This window comes from Mus caroli, chromosome 7 (genome assembly GCF_900094665.2).
Source record: "Mus caroli chromosome 7, CAROLI_EIJ_v1.1, whole genome shotgun sequence".
Lineage (NCBI taxonomy): Eukaryota > Metazoa > Chordata > Mammalia > Rodentia > Muridae > Mus > Mus caroli.
Window position 1 is genome coordinate 115154076 of NC_034576.1, and position 26568 is coordinate 115180643.

At 45.1% G+C, this 26568-nt stretch overlaps 1 protein-coding gene across 7 annotated transcripts in view; it reads left to right on the forward strand.

The window, feature by feature from the left end:
- The window catches only part of Tead1 (TEA domain transcription factor 1), a 222925-nt gene extending 198230 nt beyond the window's left edge, over positions 1-24695 (forward strand). For 6 of the 7 annotated variants that reach the window (XM_021166757.2, XM_021166759.2, XM_029479285.1 and 3 more), the window contains 4 exons: positions 1394-1567; positions 16293-16433; positions 18922-19074; positions 23219-24695. In XM_021166757.2, coding sequence (XP_021022416.1) covers positions 1394-1567; positions 16293-16433; positions 18922-19074; positions 23219-23332 — 582 coding nt within the window. In that variant the 3' untranslated portion in view covers positions 23333-24695. The remainder of the gene's footprint in view (positions 1-1393; positions 1568-16292; positions 16434-18921; positions 19075-23218) is intronic. The other variant, XM_021166760.2, reaches the window with a different exon arrangement.
- Positions 24696-26568: the final 1873 nt, after the last annotated feature.

A 26568-nucleotide genomic window follows, 5' to 3' on the forward strand; every position in this document is an offset into this window, starting at 1 on the left:
CCTGCCTCTGCCTCCCAAGTGCTGGGATTAAAGGCATGCGCCACCACGCCCGCCCGGCTCAGAGTTTTATTTTGAGTGCTTGCTTTTCATTGGCTCTAGGATCTGTGGTGTCATTTCAACCTGCTGACAACCCTGTGAGAGCCATTCCATCATTGCTACCACTTATAGGACACTAAGGAGGCAAGGCCACTGCCACAGATAACATCACTGGGCCTAGGGTTTGTCCTTGAAATGGCTGAATCTGGACTGTGCATTCTTTACCAGTGGGCAGTGATGTAGGAACATTTGCCAAGCATTGAACAATTTGATTATTGCTGTCATAGTCTAACTCAGGGTCCTAGTTGGTAAACTATTGGCTTAAACCTTGTTTAATGGGTGGAGAGGGGCTCTGCTGTGTGAAGAACTGGAGATGTAATATCCCCTGTGATTCCCTGAATTTTCCTGGAGAGAGCCCCTGCTCTCCTGGATGTCCCTGGGCTGTGCCATTAGGTGGGAAATGCAAGCCCAAAGTGTCAGGTATCAAGAGTCCAGACAGTAGCTTCATGCTCAGCTGAACATTGACCTGATCAAGGAACTTTAACAATGGCCTGCGCCTGGTCTCAATTCTCAGAGATCCCAGTGTAGTGAGAGTGGGGTCTAGGCACTGGCAAGGTCTAAGTAATTGAGGGTCAGGACACGTGCCTTTGTATTTCCTGTACAAGGTCTTAAGCCAGATGTGGTGCCAACACAGTTCATCCCAAACAACAAACAAACCTTATAGAAAACCTTAGAGAGCAAAGCAAGGGAAGAAAGAGTGTTCTTTGTGAGTAAATGATTTTCTTGGTTCCCAGTTGACCTCTGCTTTTTTCTTACTGTCCCTGTTTGGCTTTGGAGATTCTATATTCATGGCCCTAACTTTGCATTCAACTGTGTTCACACACAAGTTTCATATGGGTTCCTAAGATGGCTGCTGACCCAGAGTCTCAGGACTCTCATTTTTGCTGGCAGTGAGTACCGTCTACCAGACTGCTGTGCCCACACTCCTTACTTGGAAAGCTGGGGCTAAAGGGGCCTTGTGGGTGATGCTGCTACGTCTGTATTTATAGGTGGTTTATGCTGTGGGTAAAGAGATGTAAAGGGTGAGCCAGATGAACTGGATAGTAGGATTGTTTCTTGGTTTGGTAGTTGACACGCTGAGAGGCTTTCCTTAGGCGTTTGGGAGACTCCCGTTGTCTGGAGACGGTGGGTAGACAGCAGTTGTTTTCCTCTGCGCTCGAATGACTTTTCTCTGTAAGCATGTGTCTCTTTTCAGAGATGAAATTTCAAGATCCCCACTCCTTCTCCAGTTCACACAGGCAAGTCCCTACTCTATGGAAATGTTTATAATAGGAATATCTCCGATGGTTTCTTGCAGTACAACAAACACCTCTTCGTGCACATCGGGCATGCCAACCATTCTTACAGTGACCCGTTGCTTGAATCTGTGGACATTCGTCAGATATATGACAAATTTCCTGAAAAGAAAGGTGGCTTGAAGGAGCTGTTTGGAAAGGGCCCTCAAAATGCCTTCTTCCTCGTCAAATTCTGGGTGAGTAGACCACGCTTCCCTGCTTCCTGGGAGGAGGTGCAGTGTAGCCAGCTGTGGCTGGTTCCATACTGACTGGGTAGGCAGGTCCCAGGGTCCCTCACGTGGTGACTCACAGGTGGCTGGAGTCACAATGTGAAGCTTGAGACAATGCCTGTCCCCTTTCTGCTGCTTTTCACTCCATACACCAAGTGACTGTGACTATCACTGGAGCACAGGGCCTGGGGTCAGGAAGAAGGGAGAGGTGTGTGCCTCAAGATTTTCTAAGTGTCAGAGAGACTACACACTGACTTCTCCAGTAGCCGCTTCTTTCCTGGTCTGGGAAGATGGCTCCGCTGTACAGTGTTAGCCAAGCAGCATAGATCTGAGTATGGTCTCCCACACTCATGTCGGATAGACAGGTGTGGAGCATGCACGTGCCTGTCACGTAGTGCTGGGGACCCAGACAGGAGGGTCTCTGCGCTTCACTGGACAGCCAGAGCAGCCTGCTTCATGATCCCCATGCCATTGAGAGGAACCATGCTCTCTCCATTGAGAGGATCCCCATGCTCCTGAGGAACCACATCTGTGGATGTCCTCCCACCCGCACACAACCAAAGGGGAAAGAAAGACAATCGGTTCCTGCTTGCACAGGACTTGGGCCACTTGAATTGTCCCTGGTGCCTGGGCTGGCTGATACGCTGTCACCTCCGGAAGACACTCTGTGTCCCTTTGCTCCCAGTGGCCAAGTGTGGGCCAGCAGCTCTGTTTTCTGTTCAGGTATAGATGAGTGTGAGGACTGTGTGGGGAGCATGGGCAACAGGCAGTTAGGATTGAGAGTTGGTGAGTCCCCAGTCTATGAGAAGAAGCTTCAAGATTTATGTCCTTCAGTGTGCCAGTCAGGGTTCCCAGTGACATGCTATCCTCCTGGGTCGTGCAGGCCCTCAGACTTCTGTTCTGTGTACTGATCCAGATACCATTTTCTTTTCCTCTGCTGTCACCAAGCCAGCGCCTTCCTGTCTCAGCACCTTCCTTACTGAAGCAGGCCATTGATTTTTTTTTTTTCCCTTACCCCGTTCCATTTTGTGGTTAATCACTTCTCTTGCTGGGTCATAATTATTGGAACATGTGTTCCGCTCTCCTCTGGACTCTGGCTGCCCCCAGGGGACCTTATTCACAGAGTGGCTTCCATTTATTGAATGCCTGCTGTGTGTTAGGGGTGGGCTGAGTGCTTTACATAGATTTCATGCTGTAAGTGGAATTTGTCTCATATCCAGCTAAAAAGGCAGACCTGGTCACAGCCGTGCACCAACTGCTTGAGGCTGGGGACCTGGTGCTTGAAATCAGATCTGTCAACTTCAGAACACCTCCCTGTGTCCAGGCAGCTTAGCTCCCTGTGGGTCACAGGGTTTGTCACCCTAAGGGTCTCCATATTTGTGACACCAAGCATGTGTCTCCATATTTGTGACACCCTAGAGGGAAAAACAAAACAAAACAAGCAAACAAAAAACCAAAAAACCTAGCCAATGTGAAAACAAATGGGTAGGTTAAAGAAAAAAAAAATGTGTTAAATTCCTTTGAGGAATTTGCATATTAAATCTATTCAGCTTTTCCATCCCTCTGTGGTGACTAGGTTACCCTGACTGTGCCATCAGCACTGAAATGTGGATGGATATGATCTCATTGATACAGGGCAGCCTGAGGAAGTTGCACCAGCCGCTTTCTAAGCTGATGGCTGTTTGTAAAGATGCTCAGGGATTCGTTATAAGATCAGCACTGATTGGTTCTTCAGAATCCTGCTTGCTTGTTTGCACTCATTCAGCAAATTCTCCCTTATCCCAGCCTGATCTGGAACTGCCTGTGTAGCCAACGATGACCCTGAACTTCTGATTCTTCTGCCTTTATTCTTTATTCTTCTGCTGGAATTGTAGGTATGTGCTACCACACCTGCCTGTTAGGTGCTGGAAATGCAACCAGGGCTCCATGTATACTGAGCTAAGCATGCATTCTACCAGTAGAGCTCTGCTGCCAGCTCTTCCTCAGTAGCCTTTAATAGACTGATAAGATCAAAACCATATACTCCTTTGAATACTGAATACTGAGGTGTGCCCTGATCTGCACCCTGCTGATACTCAGACTGGCGATATAGCAGCAGCAGTGGGGAAGGAGTGACACAGTAGGGCCCAAGGCCAAGGCTCTGCTCCCAAAACACACCCAGCATTTAGAAAGCACAAGTCAATCCAACAGGTCCTTTGTGCATTTGAACACACCTGGGACCTAGAGCACATGTTGGAAATGGACACAGTGAGCTGGCTCATCATGACCTGGAAGGACACACACATTATCTACTGCACAAGATAAAATTGAAGTTTGTAAGCTAGAATTTTGGGAAATTTGTTCCTGTTTCAGTGAACTTCCGAGGTACCCAGTACTTGAAGGATTTCTCTGATGTATTCACAGTAGTAAGAACTGTGCTGGAGAGACTGGTGGCTTTTAATGTCGTGGAGGAGACAAGTTGTTTGTTGTGAGTTTGGACTGCTCACACACTACAGCTAACCCCTGAGAACCTCTGGCTGCAGAGATGGCTCAGTGAAGTCCTTGCTGTGCAAGCATGAGGGCTTGAATCTGATGCCCAGAACCCACATAAAACACCACGTGTGGGGACATGCATCCGTGATCCCAGTGTCAGAGAGAAAGACACAGATGGATTCCTGGGGCAGGCTGACTAGCCAGTACTTAGGGAATATTCAGGCAAACCTTGCCCCCAAATACTGGATGAAGCCAGCAGGATAGCTCAGTAGGTAGAAACTGCCAAGCTTGATATCCTGAGCTCAATTCCTGAGACTGGCAGAGTAGAAAGGGAAAGAGGCAACTCTCAAAAGTTGTTCTCTGCTCTGCCCCCAGGTACTGTCCTCACCAAATAAATGAGTGCATGAACAAAACGTCATTAAAATAATTAACAAAACAGGGTAAGCTTTGAGGGACCACACCAGAGGTTGTTCATTGGTCTCTTGGACACTGTGTACACAGAAGAAAAATAGATATAATAATTTGAACAGCCTATTACCTATTACCAATGTAAAATTCTCCCCAACTCCCTTTCCTTTTTGGAGGCAGGTTTTATTTTTACATTTTGTAACACAGGCTGGTCTCACACTCACAGAGATTGGGACTGCTTCTGACCCAATGCTAGCATTAAAGGATCAGCACCCTGTGTCCCCCTTCTTACTACTTTAAAAAATATAAGCATGCTTTTTTTTTAAGATTTATTTATTTTACTTATATGAGTACACTTTAGCTGTCTTCAGAAACACCAGAAAAGGGCATTAGATCCCACTACAGATAGTTATGAATCACCAATGTTGTTGCTGGGAATTGAACTCAGGATCCTGGAAGAGAAGCAGCCAGTTTTCTTAACCACTGAACCATCTCTCCCACCCAATATAGGCATGCTTAGCTGCGCCTGGTGGTAAGGCAGAGACAGGCAGATCTCTGAATTCAAGGTCAGCCTGATCTACAGCATGAGTTCCAGGACAGCCAGGGTTACACAGAAAAAGAAAAAAAAAAAAAAAAAAAACCAAGCCGGGCGTGGTGGCGCACGCCTTTAATCCCAGCACTCGGGAGGCAGAGGCAGGCGGATTTCTGAGTTCGAGGCCAGCCTGGTCTACAAAGTGAGTTCCAAGACAGCCAGGGCTATACAGAGAAACCCTGTGTCAAAAAAAAAAAAAAAAAANNAAAANNAANNANCNNNTNCNGNAAAAAAAANTTGGTATTTATATCTATCAGTCGGTCTATCTATATATGCATGCATGTCAAATTTTAAAAGGTGTATATTAGTATATATAATTTGGTTTTTGAGGCTACTGGAAGATAAGTAAAAACTGTCTGTAGTACAGAAAACAGATATGAACTATGAAAAACACAAGCTGTGTTTTAAGCCTCAATGGTCCTTGAATCAAGTATGACAGTCATTGTTAAAGATAGGAAATGGGATTGTTTATCCAAGTTAATAAGAAAGCATAAGATAATTCGAGAAACCACGTTCACTACTTTTAAATTAAACAGTAGTGGGTTTTAATGATGATAAGATTTCTTATAATGAGCGTTTTGTTTGAATGTGAATTGGTGTAGAAGGTGCTTTAGACACATTTTTCGGTTTTGTTTCCAAAATTGCCCCTTTTCCCCAGTGGATTAGCTGCTTCCCCGAGGGGCCATTTGGGCCATGACTTGCCTGATAATGTCTCCTAATAAGGAGGCCTAGATTGCAGTTGTGTGGCTTGTGGTGTGCAAACTTTGAATGTTAGTCTGTGAGCCCAGACACTTCTATGTTCTATTCAGGTTTACAGGATTAAAATTGAGCACTTCCATGAATATGATAGAAAACGTGACTCATTCAGCACCACCGTTGGGAGTCCTTAACCTTTACAAGGGAGGAAATTCACTCGGATCGGTTAGGACAGAGGAGAGGAGGCAGTTTCAATCAGGCTGAGGTCTGGAGTCTCACTGGCTTCTGTAATGACTTGGTGAGGATGAGCTGTGCTCTTAGCATCTCTGTCCTCGGGTACCAGCAGGTGCGTGCCCTGGACGATGCTTCAGAAGGTTTAATACTCCCCTTGAAACAGCCTTTATATTAGCAATTCATGCAGCAGGCTTTCGTCTTAGTGTGAATTCACTAAATTACAACAGAGACCCCATGCCCAACCGCTCTCCCTTTTGCCTCTTTCTCAAATCAGGAGGACTCTTAATTTGCTCATTTGATTGCTGTTGAAATCCTATTTTCAGAGCATCTAACCTGGGTTCATTCAGTAAGGCCAGACAACCTGAGGTGTTTTCTATGGAAAAAAATATCTGTGCTGTGATTTCATCAACTCACAAACAAAGCAAATGGCAGAACATAGAGCACCAGTATGGACACCTCAGGCGGTAGAAGCTTTTATGCTGGGCTGGGCTGGGCTGAGCTGGGCTGGGCTGGGCTGGGCTGGGCCGGGCAGAATTAAACCAAATGACATTTACAGAGGAAGTGAATTTAAGTGCTTAACTCAGTAAAGAATTCAGATGAAGCTAGTATCTCAGAGGATCTCAGATTTCTACTTTTAGCCCCACTAAAACCCGAGTGTCGAGATTACTTGTGTAAAGAAAGCTGTATGCTTTCACCTTATAGCCCAGACTATTCATAATATGGTTTAATGTGATGAAACCTTATTCGTACACGTAATTGGAGTAATGAGCTGGGGGCTGGCTGGAGAGATGGCTCAGCTGCTAAGAGAGTCTGCTGCTCTTACAGAGGACTAGGGCTCATATTTCTGCACCTGCATCAGGGAGCCACAACCTTCTATAACTCCAGCTCTAGAGGATCTGACACCCCATTCTGGCCTATGAGTGTACATGTGCACGCACACACAGATACTAAAAGAAATCTGCATGCATGTGTATAAACACACATAAAAGTATGTGTGTTTTTCCTTTTGAGAGGTAGGTGTCACCTGGCTAGCTGGCCTCAAACTCACTATGTAGACCAGGCTGCCCATGAACTCACAGAAAGCCCCCTGAGTCTGCCTCTTAAAGTCTTAGGATTAAAAGCATGAGCCACCATGCCCAGTCCAAAATACAATAAATCTTTATAAAACTTGTAGATCTATAATTATGTATCTTCTTGCCAGGCATAAAAAATTCCAATGTCCATTTAATAAGTTGTTTTCCTTCCACATCATTGTAAATAGTTACATCTTAGGAACTAAGGTATGGATTACCCTATTTTTTTTTTTAAAGATTCATTTATTTTTATTTTATGTGCATTGGTGTTTTGCCTGTAGATATATATGTCTGGGGGGGGGGTTCAGATCCTTGAAACTGGAGTTATAGATAGTTGTGAGCTGCCATGTGGGTGCTGGAAATTAAAACAAAATCCTCTATTCCCCAGCCCCTTCACTATATTTTTAAATAATGCCTTTTTCACTATAAATAACAATATGTTTATGCTCACTTAATTTTACATTATTAATTATCATGTAACCTTGACTGCCCTAGAACTCACTCTGTAGATTAGGCTGGCGTTGAACTCATGAAGATCTGCCTTCTTCTGCCTCCCAAATGCTGGGATTAAAGCTATTTAACACCATGCCTGCATAACCACTTTTTAAAGGGATTTAAAAAGTGAGGTTAATTTGGTAACCATACAGATGTGAGAGAATTCTATGAACCTGAGAAAAGGTGAGTCAGTTATCTGGCCTGTAGAAGCCACATAGAATCTCTTCCTTTGGGAGTTGCCTAGAGCATGCTGGGAGAATCCCTCTGCCAGCTGCTGGCCAGTCCTCAACTGCTTTCTCTCCTGGATCATCGAGCTGTGTTTGCTAGCAAAACTGGGGACAGGGTGCAGCCATTCCTGTGTGTGTTTAAACATTATCACTGTCTTAGGAGAGCTGCCACTGAACAGAGGGACAGACAGGGACAGACAGAGGGGCAATGTCCTTCCCACACTTGTTTTGTTTTTTGTTCTTGTTTGTAGTTCCATGAAAACCCAGTTGACACCCTTAGTCACAACCCTCAAATCTGTTGGATGCTCAATCGAGATCCATTATCACCACTTTGTCTCACATTTAAAAGTAGGGGGCTAGAGAGGAGGCGGCTTGGAGCTTAGCAGTTGAAAGCATATACTGCTTTTCCAGAAGACCAGAGTTCCGATCCTAACATCCAGTCGGTGACTCAGCACCACCAGTAGCTCCAGCTCCCATGGATCAAACACCCCCGGCTTCCCTGTACACCTGCACTCGTGTACGCAGTCGTGCATGCACACAGTCAAGAAAAGAATAAAAATTATAATCTTTTGAAAGTAATACAAGTTAGTTACAAGTAATTCAAGAAGATATAAGAATACGGTTTAAAATGTGAGACAGACTCTAGGCCCAGTTACCTGTCAACCCAGTCTGAGGGGTGTACATGGATGGATACAGTATTTGTATACAATTAGGACATTTTCTTTCAGCAGTCAGCATTTGAGGATATGTCTTAGTTTGTGTTCTTTTTAGTAAAGATGACTCATTAGCATTAGTAGAATTATTGGGGTAGTAACTAACACGGAGGCCTTCCCATTTAAATTTAAATCCCAGCGCTAGTGTCTATGAGGTCACTGGAACGCTTGGGTACCTAAGTACCGGTGATGTGTATCTGCCATGCAGGTTTCACTGGGTAACTATAGCTTATTCGCGTACAGCTGTTATTTCACTGTGTGTGATTGGTTGCCTGGTGGTTGTTGTTTATTTAAGAGGGACATTTCATGGATGGAAACTCCAGTCCAGAAAACAGTCCCCTTTCCTGGGAAAGCGGCAGCATTCTTTGTACACTGATGAACTAGGTAAGGTCAGGCCACCTCCGCTGGGGGCCCAGGACTTCATTACCTGGCTCAGTTGGAAAGCAACCAGTCTGAACAGAGACTTAGTTGGTAGGGCTAAGACCTTGAGTCTATGACAGTTCCAGCCTGTAGTCTACAGTGGTCCTTACCTGGAGTTGTGTGGGTAATATTAATTGCATTTTTGTAAATGAATACTTGTATTGGTAGGAAATTTGCAATGCAAACAGACAGCCCTTTCAGACAAGGCTTATTGTAATTAGAGCAAGCTTTTAAGATTCTTTGAAGTACTAAATGTTTATGAAATTCAAATGGGGGTGTGCAGTCTGCACAATAAAGGGTCCCGGTGGTGTTTTTTAAAATCTATTTTGTGGATGTAAATATATGCCATAATTAGTGGGAAGTAAGTTGAAGAGCTAGGCTGGATGAGTTTATTCCTGTTATTCTTATTTAAAACAGCTGTGGCCTCTGCTTCAGTGGTGTTGTGTCAGGGCACACAGACTCCAGTGAATGGCTGCACTCAGGGGCCCACTTCCCTGCTGGCAGCTCCTTCCTTCCCTGTCCCCATAGGCAGGCTGTCTAACTGGAGCGGTGTCCAGCACAACACAGGCCTCCCCTGCTCAGACCCCTGAATCCTGTGGGGTGGGCATGCAAATGAAGCAGTGTGGGAGGGCTCTGGGGCTGCCAGCTCTCTCCAAACCTACCCCCTTGCTCCCCAGTTAGGCCTAGTCTCTCAGGGCCCCTTTGCCCTGTGCGGAGCAATTGTCCTTTGGCGCCTGTGGGAGCAGCTGCAAAGCCCGCAAGGCGTGCCCTGCCTGGCCTAGCCTCACCATGTGGCAGGCCTGGACAGCCGCCCACAGCAGGGCCCAGCTCCTGGTGCTGCCTGCCAAGCAGCCAGATGCTGCCATTGGGAAAAAATTGCTTCACAATTTGAAATCTTGGTCCTTTGATCATGGCTCAGAGAGGATGCAGAGGGGAGTCTCAAAGTGGTGGTTTGAAAACGGCCCATCCATCAGTTCCCATTACACTGGCTCTTGTCAAGAACAGTCCTGGATGTTTTTCATTTCTGTAACCTCATAATTCCTGCCCAGCCCCCTGCACACTCAGAAATGAAGGGAGAGAAGTTGGAAGGGTATGTCCACCGGCCACCCCGCCCCTTTATGTCTTTACATAAGGCTTCATTTTAAAGATTTTTTTTTCCTCCTACCCAAGACAGGGTTTCTCAGTGTAACAGCCTGGCTGTCCTGGAACTCTCTTTGTAAACCAGGCTGGCCTTGAACTCACAGAGATCCACTTGCCTCTGCCTCCCAGGAGCTGGGATTAAAGGCATGGACTACCACATTGGACTGATAATTGCATTATTCATGCTGGCCCCAAAGCACAGGTCTCCCCCCAAACCCCAACCCATGAAATTGAACAGTGAACCATAGCTTTGAATAAATAAGTCTATTGAATAAGAGGACAATGAGGAGAAGCCATGCCTTAAGGGTCTCATGTAGCAAAGGCTGGCCTTGAACTCCTGATCCTCTTGCTTTTGCATCCCATGTATAGATTATAGGCATATGCCAACATTCCTGGTTTATGAAGGCAGAAGACTAAACCTAAATCCTCATGCATAGTAGTCGAGCACTCTCCCGACTGGGTCGCATCCCCAGCCCCAGGGGTATATTTTTGTTGGTATATTTTTGTTTGTTTGACCTGCCTTTGACACCTGACTCTGCCCCCACCCTGCTTTCCCAAACTTGCCAGATAGATCTTAGAGCCTTTAATCCACTCAGCGTGTTAGTGACTTTTTTCTTTTGGTTTCTGGAGGAAATTCCATAATGTGTCTTAGCGCATGACTTGTGGAGAGTGGTGGGTTTGTACCTGTCTGAGTAGTTAGACCTTATATGTCAGAGATGTCATGAAACTCACAAACCAGGGAAGCGTCCTGCTTTGTTTATCTGGGAAGAAGCCAGCATTCGCGCCCATGTGGACTGAATTGATGGCCATCATCATGTTTATTGATTGTACTGGGGAAGGTGTCTGTAGATAGGACTTGAGGCTCATTCCTGGTCAGTGTTTTGGTTGTGGAGTTAAAAGAAGTAGTGGCCAGTGCTTCATCAATACAGCAGCTTGCAGCTTGCATGTGCATTGCTGTGCTCCAATCCCCACTGCTCCACAGCAGTTGTTCATGTCACTCTCTCTGGTAAAGATGAGACATGCGAGGCCCCGCTGCCCGTGCCATTGTTCTGATGACAGAGACGAGGCAGTGACAGGTGAAGTGGCACCTGGAATATCTGGACTAGATAGAAGAGAATCTAACACCGGGGGAGGCTTAACGAAAATAGATTTGTAATTTGAGCCTAAGATAGAGCCGGCTGGAGAGACTGGGAGAGACTGGGAGCGACTAGACGAGCTCAGCAAAACTGAAGAGAGGGTCTGACTTGTCTTCCAGCACCTAGAGATTCTGATGGAAGCTACCAGAAGCAGTGATCCGGGGAAACAGTTCTGGAGTTCTTAGTCTCGTTAATAAAAGACTTTAAGGATGGGCCCAAAGGGAGTGAGAAGACTGTTGCTTTAGAGTTTATAAAGAAGTCCACAGGGCAGACAAACTGCAAATGCCAGCACTGCTTGCCATGCCACTTCAGTTAAACTACTATGAAGGTCAGACAGAAGGGCTTCAGAGAAAGCATAAGGAAGCCTGAGGAAGCATGCTTGGTTCAGAAGAAGGAAAGGAAAGATTAGGTTTTCCTCAGTAATTCAGGAAAGTGGGCAGGGTCCTGGAGCCCTACAGTTGTGGCCCCAGCTGCCTTAGGGGCAGGAACTGTGGGAGAAACGTATAATGTATCATTAAGGCACTAATTACTGCTCCTTTCTCTTTAGCATGGCTTTAGGTGAAGCCTTTCCTAGGAGTGATACCATCTTCCAGATGGGCAGCCCCTTAGCCAGGTCCTTGTCCATGCCCAGCAGTGTTAGGTCACCAGCCAGGCCAGAGGTTCCAGCCACTTGACTGAAGGAGATGCTTTTTTCTTAACAGCCTTTATGTCTGCTTTGTCAGCAACTGTGCTAGGCAGAGTCGTGATGTCCCAAGGAGTACCATGCCTGTATCTAAGGGGTCTGTGACTATGTCACACTACCCACGAGATGCAGGAAGGGGCTAAGGTTCAGATGGGAGGATAGCTTATATTTACTACCTGAGCCCAGTGCAACCCTCGGGCAAGAGTGATGGAGAAAGAACAGAAGGATTGGACCCAAGAGCTAAGAGGAGGGATTTGAGTGACCCTGGACACTAGAACAGACTAAGAATCAGATTTCTTAGAAGGGGGACTCAGATCTCATTACAGATGGTTGTAAGCCACCATGTGGTTGCTGGGATTTGAACTCCAGACCTTCAGAAGAGCAGCCGGGTGCTCTTACCCACTGAGCCATCTCACCAGCCCCCATCCTTGACTTTCTCAGGGTAAATAGTGGGTTTCTGTGAGCCTCAGACTCATTACAGACGCCTACTTCGTTGCTTCCCTTCTTTCTTATGTTACCTTGCTCTTGGGGAGTTAGCTGACTTATGTTTCTTTCTAGAAGAGTTCTAACGCCATCAGGACCTTCTAGAATATTCTAAAGAGCATCCGTGCTATAGCTGGTGACTGCAGAATTATTTTTCATGTGCAAAGATAATTTTTGTAAAACAGTTCTGATGTCCCCTGAGATTAGGTGACTTGCCACCCGCTGGGCAAACCTTTTAAAATCTAAGCCCCGAAATCACAAATCCAATTTGAGGTTCTCTCAGTATTGAATGAAACCATGCAAAATCCCATGGCTGAACGTCAGAGATAAATTTATCAGAAGAACAAAGCACCAGGGTAGACACTGTGTAAGCCATTTCTTGAAGTGTGTTTGGTTTTGTTTGAGATGGCATCACATACCTTTCATACTTACTGGCCTTAGAGGCACCATTTAACAGAAGATGACCTTGAACTTTGATTCTTCTGTCTCCACCTCATAAGCACTCAGTTTCTGGGTGCTGGGGATTGAGCCAGCATCCTGTCCAGTGCATGCTAGGTGAACCAAGTCCCAACACCTTCAAGCTTTCTTTATTTTTCAAATTTAGATTGATTGATTGATTGATTGATTGTGTCTGGGTGTTTTGCTGGTGTCCACTCTTATGGTATTTATTTATGTATCACATGAGTACCTGGTACTCAAGGAGGCAAGAATGGGGCATCAGATCCTTTGGAACCAGAAGTGCAGACAGTTCAGTTGTAGGCCACCATGTGAGTGCTGAGAATCAAGCCCAAGACCTCTGGAAAAGCAGCTGGTGCTTTTAGCCTTTAACTGCTGAGCCATCTCTCCAGACCGTTTTTGGTTTTTCCAGACAGGGTTTCTCTGTGTAGCCCTAGCTGTCCTGGAATTCTTTCTATAAACCACACTGGCCTCAAACACCCAGAGATCCACCTGTCTCTGCCTCCCAGAGTGCTGAGTTTAAAGGCGTGTACCACCACCACTGGCTCCTCTAGAGCTTTAGTAACTAATTTTCTTTCCCCTCAGGGGATACTAGATCTCACTATGTATCTGTGGCTGACCTTGAATTGACTGTAGACCAAGCTGGCCTCAGACTTGCTGCAGCATTCCTCTGTAATGCTGGGATTGCATGGCTGTGCCATCACAGCTCACCAATACCTTCATTTCTGAGGATCAGTATATGGTAGATGACCCACTCCCTATGAAAGCTCACCAGCATTATCTGAAGTCCTAAGACACAGCAGTGATGCAAGGCAATGTGCAAATGAGTGTGATCTGGTGCAGGCTTAAGCTAAGAGGGTTGCTTGTCTGTGGGGAATTGACAATGGCAGAAGCCCATTTTTTTTGGGGGGGGGTTAATAAAAAAAAGTCGCCGGGTGTGGTGGCGCACGCCTTTAATCCCAGCACTCGGGAGGCAGAGGCAGGGGGATTTCTGAGTTCGAGGCCAGCCTGGTCTTCAGAAGTGAGTTCCAGGACAGCCAGGGCTATTACAGAGAAACCCTGTCTCGAAAAAAAAACTAACTAACTAAATAAATAAATAAATAAATAAATAAAGTCTTCTTTTTATTTCCGTGTGCACATGGTTCTAAGTAATCCTACCAATACCCTCCCTCCAGATTGTTTGCCTGATTCCTAATAAAGGAAATGATAAATTGGAGGCTTATTTTATATACACAGCACATACATGCTTTAAATTAGCATGCATAACCAATGTTATTAGCTTCAGCAAACCGCACAAATGCATTACAGGTTCTTTCCCGGAGTTAAGTTTATAACAGCTTGGAACTGTCTGAGCTTGCTACATTGTAGCTCTAGTTTGAACAAATGGTACCCCAGGTACAGCTGTATCCATTGGTCTCCTTCAACAGACCTATAAGTGAATGGCAGCTGCTTAGTGATGCTGAGGATGAAGGGCAGGCTCAGCCACTTCTGTCCTTTCCCTCTCTCTTTAGAGTTTGACTGAAATAGAGTACCAGTGAACACTGGTAGTAAAGAAATAGAACACCCAGGTCACTCTTGTTATGGGATCTAGATTTGCAGCCACCAGGGGCAGCAACTTTGCCTTCAGCTCACAGGGATGGAAGTGTGAACCCTGAACACTGCTGTGATCAGCTTTGCTGGTGTCAAACCATTACTGTTACTATTTTCAGAATGTGGTGTACACTGACAAGTTATCACAGGTATTTTAAGTAGTTACTGTCCCATCAGCCCTCCATCCTCCCAGCCAGTCTTCATCTCCCGAGTTTCCTGTACTCCTTATTCCAAAACACCTGCTTGTTCCACTGTGTCTTTCAGAATAACAAGAATGCACTAGGTTGTTTGATGTAGAATGCCACATCGCATCATTATTTTATAGTCCCTTTGAGCATCCCCCCTCTTGTTGTTGCTATCTTTTCTTCCTCACCCCCAACTTGATCTCACTATATAGCTTTGGTTAGTTTGCAATTTACTATGTGGTGCAGGCTGGCCTTGAACTTACAGTGATCCTCCTGCCTCTGTCTCCTTGGTATGGGGTTCTAGGCATGTTCTGCTTACAGTTATTCCCCTTTAAAGGTAGGACTTTCTGAAGCTGAAACTAAGGAAAAATAATTTGGAAACCTTTCCTGCCCAGGCATGTATGTATTATTGAGTTGTTACAGAGCAACAACTGGTTGATACCTGCTTCTCTGATGCTGTTCTTATACAGCGTGCTCAGAACTCTGGATAGAAAGGACCAGACTTATCGCTTGAATTCTGTAGACTGGAAGGTCCAAGGTCCATGGTCCAGATACCAGTATCTGGGAAGGCCTCTTGTTGTGGAGGGCATGGTTCTTTTCTGTGAGTGTCCATTCATTTATAAGGACAGACTCCTAATCACATCCCCAAAGCTTCCCATCCTAACTGGGACTTGCATATCCACCACAGTCTGACCACAGCAATAGCATACACCCATGGCCATGACCTTCCACAGTGGCACCGTGCCCCACAGACATTGCGCTCTGAAGCCCTGCTTTAATCTTGATTCCTGGGACTAGAATTTTCTAGGGCCTCCCATTTGCTCCAAAATACAACTTTCCCTTTTTATTTAGCCCTCCATAGCCTGAGCTGTGTCTGGGCGTCTCCTCATCTCCTGTTCCTGCATGAGCACCTGAGTTGGGAAGACTTCCTTTCACTGTGCATCTAAGACCTCCCATCATCCTTTGCTGTGATGCTTACTCTTTGACTGCATAGCCTTTCTGCCGTGATCGGCTCCCACATTAGCCAGGTGCTGTCTGACATCGTGCAGGCCATTCATAAGAATGTGTTACACGAGTAGCTGTGATGTAGCATCTGTGTAGGGTGGTCATTAGTAGGAAGCCTTTCTGCCCTTGATGTGATAATCATCTTTGTAGCAGTGAGAGTCAGCTGCAGGGACTTGTGTTTTCGTTGTTCGTTTGTTTTTGTTTTGTTTCTGAGTCTCTCGAGAGATTGGCAGAGTGCACAGTTATTTCATGCTCTACTTTCTGTACATTTTAGAAACTTTAGAATTTTCATTACAAGGGTACAGTCCTGTTTCAGTTCTGAATGCAAGCAAGTCAGGCTGAATGCATCCTGGTAGCATGTCTCACTTCCCAGGTGGGTACAGTGCTTGTCTAGCATGCATGAGGCCCTGGCTGGGTTCAACCCTTGGCATCTGGGAACTGAATACGGTAGGTAGCACATTCCTGTAAGAACTTAGGTGGTGGAGACCGGAGTTCCAGGTCATCTTTGGCTACCTAGCAACTGGAGCCCCACCCGGGAAGGAAGTGGCTTCCCATCATGCTGGTATTGGTAGAGAGGCAGCGCTCTCTTCCACACTGCCTAGCTGCTCGATGGTTTACCAACCTGGCTCTTTGCCACAGTGACCCTAGGATGAGAGAATAACCTGCCCCTACTTCCTTCCTACAGGCGGACTTAAACTGCAATATCCAAGACGACGCCGGGGCCTTTTACGGTGTGAGCAGTCAGTATGAGAGTTCTGAAAACATGACAGTTACCTGCTCCACCAAAGTGTGCTCCTTTGGGAAACAAGTAGTGGAAAAAGTAGAGGTAAGTTGGCCTAGTTGGAAAAGTCCTCTGGGTAGCCTGTGGCAGTTGGCAAGGGCCTTTGCAGGCCTCCTGTCTCTCCCATGGATACCTTTTCCTGGTTGCATGGTAAAGATCATAAAGGTAAAAGGTAAAAGTGCTTGGGCAGCAGCTGAGATCAGCTGGATGCTCTGTGCTAGCTGCCTCCGAGGGAAGGCCCACCCAGCTGGCCAGTACTGGTTTCTGTGGTGAGAGCCCCCCTAGGGGTTCTGGCAGGGCTCCTGGACCAGGATGCTTCTCCACTTCCTAGCTGCAGGCATTGTGGGTAATGATACAGGTAGCAGTAACCCCCCCATTTCTGAAACCTGACACTTTGTGTTTGATACTGTTGCTTTTGGGGGGTGGGGGGTAGGTAGGGTTTTTTGTTTTTGTTTTTTTGGTTGGTTGGTTTTTGTTTTGTTTTATTTTGTTTTTGACAGTTTTCATTTTAACTGTTTCTAGTTTAAATTTCAGTAGTGAGTGTTGGTCTATGCCTGTAATCCCAGCACTTGGGAGGGTGAGACGGGAGCCTCCTGAGTTCTAGGCCAGCCTGGGCTACTCACTAGAATCCTGTCTCACAACAGATAACAGAAAAGCAAGGCATTCCATCCTGTGTTAGGAAATACCCACATTCAGCTTGCAAAGTCTTCCAAACCTGTTTGTCTTAACAGGGTTATTTGCTTTTGTAGGTGGCAGTCTGGTCACCTGCCTGATTCTCCAGTGTCTTCTGCCTCACTGCCACCACCTGAAGAATGAGGTTTTATTTGCTGCAGTTCTGGACTCTCTGTCCAGGAACCTAACTTGTCTGTGGCGAGACTCCACCTTCCCAGCCAAGCCTAGAGCATGCCAGTCAGGAAAGGAGGGAGGGTTTAAGAGCTTAGGCAGAGCTCTGGGGGGTGCAGGCTGCCTTGCAGCCTCCTGAGCACAGCCATGCAAGACTGAAGTTAAAATGGCAGGAAGGACACGGGTGGGTTGAGTTGATGATGAATTTAACAGGGGTCATGCGCTCTCCTGAAATGGCTTCCGAGGGACTCCAGTAAGAGGTTTTAAATAGAATTTAGTAACTGCATATTAAAGCTTAAAGAAGAGGGAGAGCCAGAGGTCACACTCTTTATGCCTGCCAGCAGCAGTAACCAGACAGTACCTTTCCAAGGGACAAATAGGGGATAATTAGAGATACAAGAGTAGACTTGAGAGACAGGAAATATCAGTTGGGAATCCTGAGCACTAAGGATAATTTAAATTGGAGTGTGGGGTGTGGCTGCCCTGACAAACTAGCAGGAGCACAAAGTTAGGATTAAAAGAGGGTTGGGGGTGGGGGATGATGATCAGCCAGCAGGATGGCTCAGCATGTAAGGTGCTTGCTTATAAGCCTAATATTCTGAGTTCAATTTCTGGTGCCCACCTGGTGGAAAGGAGAGAAAAAACCAACTCCTGACTGCACACACATGCAGTGACACACATGCACTATGTACAAAGTACAAGTGCAGATGGGTATACTAATTATGTAGTTAGTTTTTCCAGCTAAATTTTCTCTGTAGCATTCCTGTTTATCCGTGGAGCTTCTGGGCTCTGATTCTATAACTAGGTTCTGGGGTCAGATGCAACAAGTTGTTCTTACTATTCTTTTTCTGTCTTTGCTAAGCTAGGGGCCAGCCTTCCTATTTCCAAACGATGTGCACTTTATTTAATGTAAAGAAAAATAGATGGTGTAAACACTGTAATTATATTTAAAATGATATGTTATTAATATAAATTTATTTGTATTTCTGTCTTATGTTTTGATAGAATTGTGTGGTTTTTATCATATCTGTTTGCTCTCCTTGTTGAATTCTGAATATTTTATGATTTGCGTTGGATTCATATTTCTAGATTCTAGTTTCTAGAATAGATGGGCTGTGGGTTTGGGAACCTGATTTAAAGATCTATACCAAAGGCCTTTCTACAGACCTGTGCCGGGGTGGTGTGTGTCTTTAGTCCGAGTAAGTCAAGGCCAGCCTAGTCTAAGTAGCTAGTTCTAGGCTGTCGAGGGCGGCACAGAGAGATCTGTCTTGAAAGAAGACCTGTCTTCAGAGCCCAGCATGGCAGGTTCTCCAGCTTAACTGCAGTGGTTCCTCCCTTAAGGTTTTTGAGTTCTCGGTGTATTCAGGTATAGTGGTCACTCCGTGGCCTCCACTCTCTGTGCTCAGCTCCCCCTTCTCTTTCAACACACACACACACACACGTTTACTGGAAGGATTTATCAAATGCTTTAAAGATCACCCTTTACAACATTGTTTAAACTTGCAGAATAATAAATAATAGATTCTGTGCCTGGCTGTAGATTTAGAGGTAGGGTTTGGTTTTGATTTGGTAATTGGCAGAAATGACAGAGCTTATCAATAGATGATTCATGTTGAAAAGTTCATGCTTTCAAAAGCAGCCGTTCTCTGTTTGGAAATAGAAAAATACTCAACCCTCTTTCTCCTCACAGACGGAGTATGCGAGGTTCGAGAATGGTCGATTCGTGTACCGAATAAACCGCTCGCCAATGTGTGAATATATGATCAACTTCATCCACAAGCTCAAACACCTACCAGAGAAATATATGATGAACAGTGTTTTGGAAAACTTCACCATATTATTGGTAATGTTTGTCTCTCTCTGGTTGGCGTTATGCTTAGAGCCTGTGCTGAGGCTTCTTAGGGACAGTGCAAAGGTGGCTGGGGAGGAAGCCATGTTTTCAGCAAGGATGCTTGGGTACCTGGTGCTCAACAAGTTCTGATGCCGTGATTCTCTATCAGTTGCCAAAGTCAGAAGTTTTTGTCCTCAAAATATGTTCATAAAATATTCAGTAATGGGTTTTATAAGGCTTTTTAAAAAAGAAAATAATTCTCGAGTAAACTTGAAGGTCGGGATGCCAAAGTAAACTGCAGTGAGCACAGTTCTCCTGAGGGGCTGGCAAGGGCACCCCTGTGGTCCTACAGCCTCTGAAGGCGGCCACATTTCTCCTTTGCTAGAATGCGGAGCCTGAGTCTTTATCCAGAGAATCCCTTACCTGGTATGTGGGTTCTCAGTCAGGTGTATACTGTTTTGGTTTGGTTTGAATGGCTCCTTTCCACCTATCCCTTCCCATTTATGAAAGAAAGGAAGGAAGCAAGCAAGAAAGACTGACTGATTTAAAGCCTTATGTGGGAGTACATGCCTGTAGTCCCCATATTTAGGAGCTGAGGCAGGGGGATCAGGAGACTACAGGTAGGCTGGACTACATAGTGAAAACCTCTCTTCAGACAAGGCAGGTGAGGTGGCTCAGGTGGCTTGCCCTGCAAACCTAGCAACTTAAGTAGTCATGGCATAGCCAGAATTTGGGGTCACTGCCATCAGAGACTGGCATCTCAGAGCTCAGACCTAGGAGCAGCATTCCAGGATGGATTTTGCATACAAGTTTGACTTTCTCTAGAGAGAAAATCTTAGTGTAATCTCATCTGTGCCTGTGTGCTCCTGAAGCTGAGAGCCTGGAAGTCTGGGGGAAACTCCTATCTTTAACAGTCACCAGTATCCTTTTGGTGGAAGATGGGCAGTTGGCAGAGTGAGCAGTGGCATGAAGCAGGTATCTGTCTCAGAACTGTACTCTGCCGCAGTCCTAGTGTGTGGGAACGAGGGAGTTGGGTTCAGTCAGTAAGGACCTTGTTACACAAGCATGAGGACTGAGTACTGTTTCTCTGCCCCACAAAAGGCTCAGGCCTCATGGCACTACCTCTAGTGCGCAGCAATGGGGAGGTGGGGACAGATAGCTCATTCCCTGGAGGCCAGCCTAGCCTAGTCGGTGTGCTCGGTATTTAGATAGAGATTATATCTCCAAAAGAAAAAAAAATTAACTAAGATGGAAGAATAAGGAGCACATGCAAGATCAAACTCTGGCCTAAACACACATACACACACACACACACACACACACACACACACACACACACACACACACAAATGGAGGCCTTAACACTCGGGATTCTTTTCTAGATTTTAAAACTATGTCAGTGACTTGAATTCTTAGGTAGTAGCCACCCACTTCTCTTAGCAGGAATTTCAACTCCAGCTCTGTCTGTGACTGCAGGTTGAGAATTGTGATAGAACCAGTCTGGACTCTGCCTCAGAGAGACTAGATGAATTAAATGTGGCCCTGAGATGTCAGAGCCAGGCCCCTAATTCTCAGAGAGCCCAGGTACCTGTCAGCAACATGCCTGTGGGACATACGACTTCCACCATCCTGGACCTTACTGGGTTTAGTTAAAATGTGTCATTAAAGCCAGTCGTAATGGAACATATATATAATCCCTGTATTTGGCAAACAGAGCAGGAGGATCAGGAGTTCAAGGCCAAGCAAGGCTTTAGGAAGCCCTTCTCAAAACAACAGCAAAGTGTCATTAAGCAGTTAACAAAAATATTCTGATATAAGCAATTAATAATTTCCAAGAAAGGTTTGTTAGAAGTACTATCACTACCTTAGAAAAGTGCAGACCTCAGAATTCCAAAAATGAAAACATCCAATTGATGGACAGGAAAAATTGTACTTACTAGCTCTTGTTAGCAGCTGCTAGCCACCACTTTGCTAAGTAAAAGTTGGTCATTGGGGCAATTTAAGTTCTGGATGGCTGGTAGTCTAGGCTCTCTGGTGGCATCCTATTGCATTGGGATTGAACTGAACACATAGTAGCAGTGAGAGCCCCAAGCAGAGCTGGGAAGGACAACGGTGAGTCATTAGCCAAGTGTGCCTACTGTCTTGCTGGGCCTAGTGGTATAGGCCTGTAATCTCATCTGTTCAGGAAGCCAGGGTGGGAGGATTGCACATTTCAAAGTCTGCCTAGGCTACAGACTGTTCAAGGCCAGCCTAGGCATTTCAGTGTCTTAAAATAAATCATGAAAAGATGGGGCTAGAGAGCTGGCTTGACAGTTAAGAGCACTTGCTCTTACAGTTACCTAAGCGATATCTTACTCCAGTTCTAGGGACTCTAACAACTTTCTTCTGGCTGCTAAGGGTGCCAGTTGTATGTTACACATACACACGTAGGCAGATACTCACACATAGAAGGTAAAATCAAATAAAATATTTTAAAGCAAAATGAAAAGTAGCCCAGGGATACACAGTGGTAGAGAACTTGGACTACCCGCATGAGGCCCTGGGTTTTTAAATCTTCAGTCCAGACAGACAGACAGACAGACAGACAGAATGGATTTACAAGAAAATGGATGTGTCTGAAAAATCGCAAGCCTTATGCTAGATACAAAGACGCTTTGTAAATGTTACTGTCAAAGTCGTACCATGAGTTGTAGTGTCACTTTTGTGGTTAAGGAATCCCCGTAAGTCAAGGTCATGGTGGCCAACACAGATTGAGTCACGGAGTCAGAAATCTTGGACTGAAGCTTTAAAGTCTCCATAGCTGTCTCCACTGAGACATGGGTCACTCGAGTCTGTATTCTCCCACTCCAAGCTGACCAGCGAGAAGCTTTACGTTCCCCTAGTTACACCATGGCTATAGCATCAGCTGACAGGAAATGCTTGTACAATCATAGTGTGCCATGGTGACTTATGTATGGCCTTTGAGTCAAAGAAGAAAATGAGCAGATTCTGATACACAGTCATTGAAATTGTTGAATATTTCTGAACGAGACACCACTGGAGCCCTAAGATAGGTGGTGTGGGATTCTCAGGAAGGTATGTATGTTGAAGGCTGAGCAGACGTTTTTCATATTTACCAGGCAAGGAAGACTTTTTTCCTGAGCGCATACATGGGTGGGTATCAGGTGCTAGGAATACTTCGATGGACTGGCTGAGTGGGCAGCCATCCTCAGGTCAGATGAGGGAGATAGGCAGTCATCTAGTAATGAATGGAAAATAAAATTACCACCAGTGTCTCACAGAGATGGGCATAGTGCTGAGGTGATATGACCTAGCTCAGAGGCAGGGAAGACCTAAAGGTGAGGTGGCAGCTTTGAGCTGATGAGTCTCCAGCAGATGGCGTGTCAGCCTCCTCTTTGCCATGGGGAACAATAGCAACCAGTCACAGAGTTGTGAGGTCTGTGCTAAGTATCACATACTGCAGTCCATACATAGTGGGCACGCAGCATTGGTGCTCGTCCTAAGGTTTGTGCACTCAGCAGATGATAGAGCATGGCGTACCATGCCTGAACTGGCTGACCAGAAGGCATGGTCTCAGTTCTTCCAGTTTACTGGAGGAGCTGAATACTGAAAAAGATCAGTCTCTGTGAATCACAGAACTCCATGGAGAAAATCAGAAGTGAGCCTTTATTCTTTCCAGTCAGGGGCCCTGAGCTTGGGCGCTTGGAGGCAAGAGAAACTTAGGTGGGTGAAACAGACCATTGCAGAGGGGAAATTAGGCCAAGCTAGATAAGGCACTCAAGCTCAAAACGGTTTTGAACATGAAAGTCACAGAGAATCATTGAAGCATTGTGAGGTTCATTTGGTCAGATTGTCCTTCAGAATGCTCCTTCTGAGGTAGCAGGGGGGCCTGTGGCCAGGGTAAGGAGGAGAGCCAGAGTTCTGATCTGAAAGAGGCTAAGACGATAGACGTGAGGGAGTGAAACCCACGGAGGCAATGGATGGGTATTTCCTAACCCGTGTGAGAGGTACAGCCTACGTCAGCAGAGAGCAGGTGGGGTGCGTGGGGTTCCAGTGAGACGTGTAACCTTCTGAATGTGGCACAGATTGACCATGTCATTTATGTGGGGTGATGATACATACGCCTTTTTTTCTTTTCTTTTTTTTTTTTAAACAGGTGGTAACAAACAGGGATACACAAGAAACTCTGCTCTGCATGGCCTGTGTATTTGAAGTCTCGAATAGTGAACACGGAGCACAGCACCATATCTACAGGCTTGTGAAGGACTGAACCTGGTTATTTATATAGAGAGATATCTGTATATACACACACATATGTGCACACACACACTCTCCATTATCGAACGACTGACTGTAAACCTCACCGCACAGGGTGCTACCCTGGCCCCCCCCCCCAGGTCCCACCCTGACCTTTCTAATCCTGTTCGAGTGAACTTATTTTTTTTTTTTCCATGTGTTCATGCTATCATTGTAGCTGTGAAGTTGTGATGCAGTTTTTTGTGTATTCCTCAGATCTGCAACCCACAATTCCTTGGGGAAGGTGAATCTTACCAGCCTAAGCTAAGCCTCTCTGCAGACCTGTTTCCTGTTGTGGTAGAAAATACTGAGACAGAGGATTGGCCACGGGGCATTGACTGCCTTTAAACAAATGTATTTAGTTCTTTTTGTGTTTTTCCAACATAAAATTCTTGTTTTAAGATACAAGTAAAATTAATCTTTAAATGTAAATGTAAATTAGTCCAGGAAAACTCAGACTCTCTAGACTTATCTTTGTAACTAATTAGGATGGAAGTTGTTATGGCAGAATGTAATTCACTAAATTATTTTTTAAATGAAATCTTTCTTTCTTTTTAAAACCAAATGTTAAACTATAGCCTTAAGACATGCTTGGTTGAACTATCCTAATGAGACAAATTTATACCTTCCCCCAGCCCCCAAGGTTAAAACTAATACCCTAATTCAGTAAACTCTTGAAACAGGTGTCACAAAGGAGGAAGACATCACCCCTCACCCTTAACATATATAGTATATTTAAAAATGTAAAATTGTATTGTACTAATGTGATAATTCATTATTTAATGAAAAAGAAAAGATGGCTCTTTTTGCAATAAGTAGGTAATACTGAAACAAGTCTAAGCTTACGATGTTAAAGTCTTGTGTGTGCAGTTACATTTTATATGGTCAACCAAATTTTTTACAGAGACGAGTTCACGTTTGAACCACTGAAATTTAATAGCAAATTTTAAAATTGGCATGAATACTGCACTGTGAGTTGCAAAGGATGCAGAATCCTGTGGCTGGAAGAAACTTGTCATCAACCGAGCAAGCAGAAGGCTCATCAGGCTTGGTGTTTCTGCTCCCCAGAATGTCACTGTCACAAGCTTCCTGGCCAGCCTGTGGATAGATTGTTGCTGGTAACCCAGCGCGCATAGGAAGTATCTGTGGCTCTAGCTCTGTGTCCATGCGCATGTGGATATTCAGCTCTCTGAGCTCCTGTTTCTTGTCAATTTGCTAGTTGCTCATTGCTAGTTGCTCATTGCCTCTCTGCATTATAGACATGGATGTATTTTCTCTAAGGGCATCTTTCCATAAGCCTCAGTGGCACTTTACACATATATTCATTCTCTCTCTCTCTCTCTCTNTTTAGATAGAGATTATATCTCCAAAAGAAAAAAAAATTAACTAAGATGGAAGAATAAGGAGCACATGCAAGATCAAACTCTGGCCTAAACACACACACACACACACACACACACACACACACACACACACACACACACACACACAAATGGAGGCCTTAACACTCGGGATTCTTTTCTAGATTTTAAAACTATGTCAGTGACTTGAATTCTTAGGTAGTAGCCACCCACTTCTCTTAGCAGGAATTTCAACTCCAGCTCTGTCTGTGACTGCAGGTTGAGAATTGTGATAGAACCAGTCTGGACTCTGCCTCAGAGAGACTAGATGAATTAAATGTGGCCCTGAGATGTCAGAGCCAGGCCCCTAATTCTCAGAGAGCCCAGGTACCTGTCAGCAACATGCCTGTGGGACATACGACTTCCACCATCCTGGACCTTACTGGGTTTAGTTAAAATGTGTCATTAAAGCCAGTCGTAATGGAACATATATATAATCCCTGTATTTGGCAAACAGAGCAGGAGGATCAGGAGTTCAAGGCCAAGCAAGGCTTTAGGAAGCCCTTCTCAAAACAACAGCAAAGTGTCATTAAGCAGTTAACAAAAATATTCTGATATAAGCAATTAATAATTTCCAAGAAAGGTTTGTTAGAAGTACTATCACTACCTTAGAAAAGTGCAGACCTCAGAATTCCAAAAATGAAAACATCCAATTGATGGACAGGAAAAATTGTACTTACTAGCTCTTGTTAGCAGCTGCTAGCCACCACTTTGCTAAGTAAAAGTTGGTCATTGGGGCAATTTAAGTTCTGGATGGCTGGTAGTCTAGGCTCTCTGGTGGCATCCTATTGCATTGGGATTGAACTGAACACATAGTAGCAGTGAGAGCCCCAAGCAGAGCTGGGAAGGACAACGGTGAGTCATTAGCCAAGTGTGCCTACTGTCTTGCTGGGCCTAGTGGTATAGGCCTGTAATCTCATCTGTTCAGGAAGCCAGGGTGGGAGGATTGCACATTTCAAAGTCTGCCTAGGCTACAGACTGTTCAAGGCCAGCCTAGGCATTTCAGTGTCTTAAAATAAATCATGAAAAGATGGGGCTAGAGAGCTGGCTTGACAGTTAAGAGCACTTGCTCTTACAGTTACCTAAGCGATATCTTACTCCAGTTCTAGGGACTCTAACAACTTTCTTCTGGCTGCTAAGGGTGCCAGTTGTATGTTACACATACACACGTAGGCAGATACTCACACATAGAAGGTAAAATCAAATAAAATATTTTAAAGCAAAATGAAAAGTAGCCCAGGGATACACAGTGGTAGAGAACTTGGACTACCCGCATGAGGCCCTGGGTTTTTAAATCTTCAGTCCAGACAGACAGACAGACAGACAGACAGAATGGATTTACAAGAAAATGGATGTGTCTGAAAAATCGCAAGCCTTATGCTAGATACAAAGACGCTTTGTAAATGTTACTGTCAAAGTCGTACCATGAGTTGTAGTGTCACTTTTGTGGTTAAGGAATCCCCGTAAGTCAAGGTCATGGTGGCCAACACAGATTGAGTCACGGAGTCAGAAATCTTGGACTGAAGCTTTAAAGTCTCCATAGCTGTCTCCACTGAGACATGGGTCACTCGAGTCTGTATTCTCCCACTCCAAGCTGACCAGCGAGAAGCTTTACGTTCCCCTAGTTACACCATGGCTATAGCATCAGCTGACAGGAAATGCTTGTACAATCATAGTGTGCCATGGTGACTTATGTATGGCCTTTGAGTCAAAGAAGAAAATGAGCAGATTCTGATACACAGTCATTGAAATTGTTGAATATTTCTGAACGAGACACCACTGGAGCCCTAAGATAGGTGGTGTGGGATTC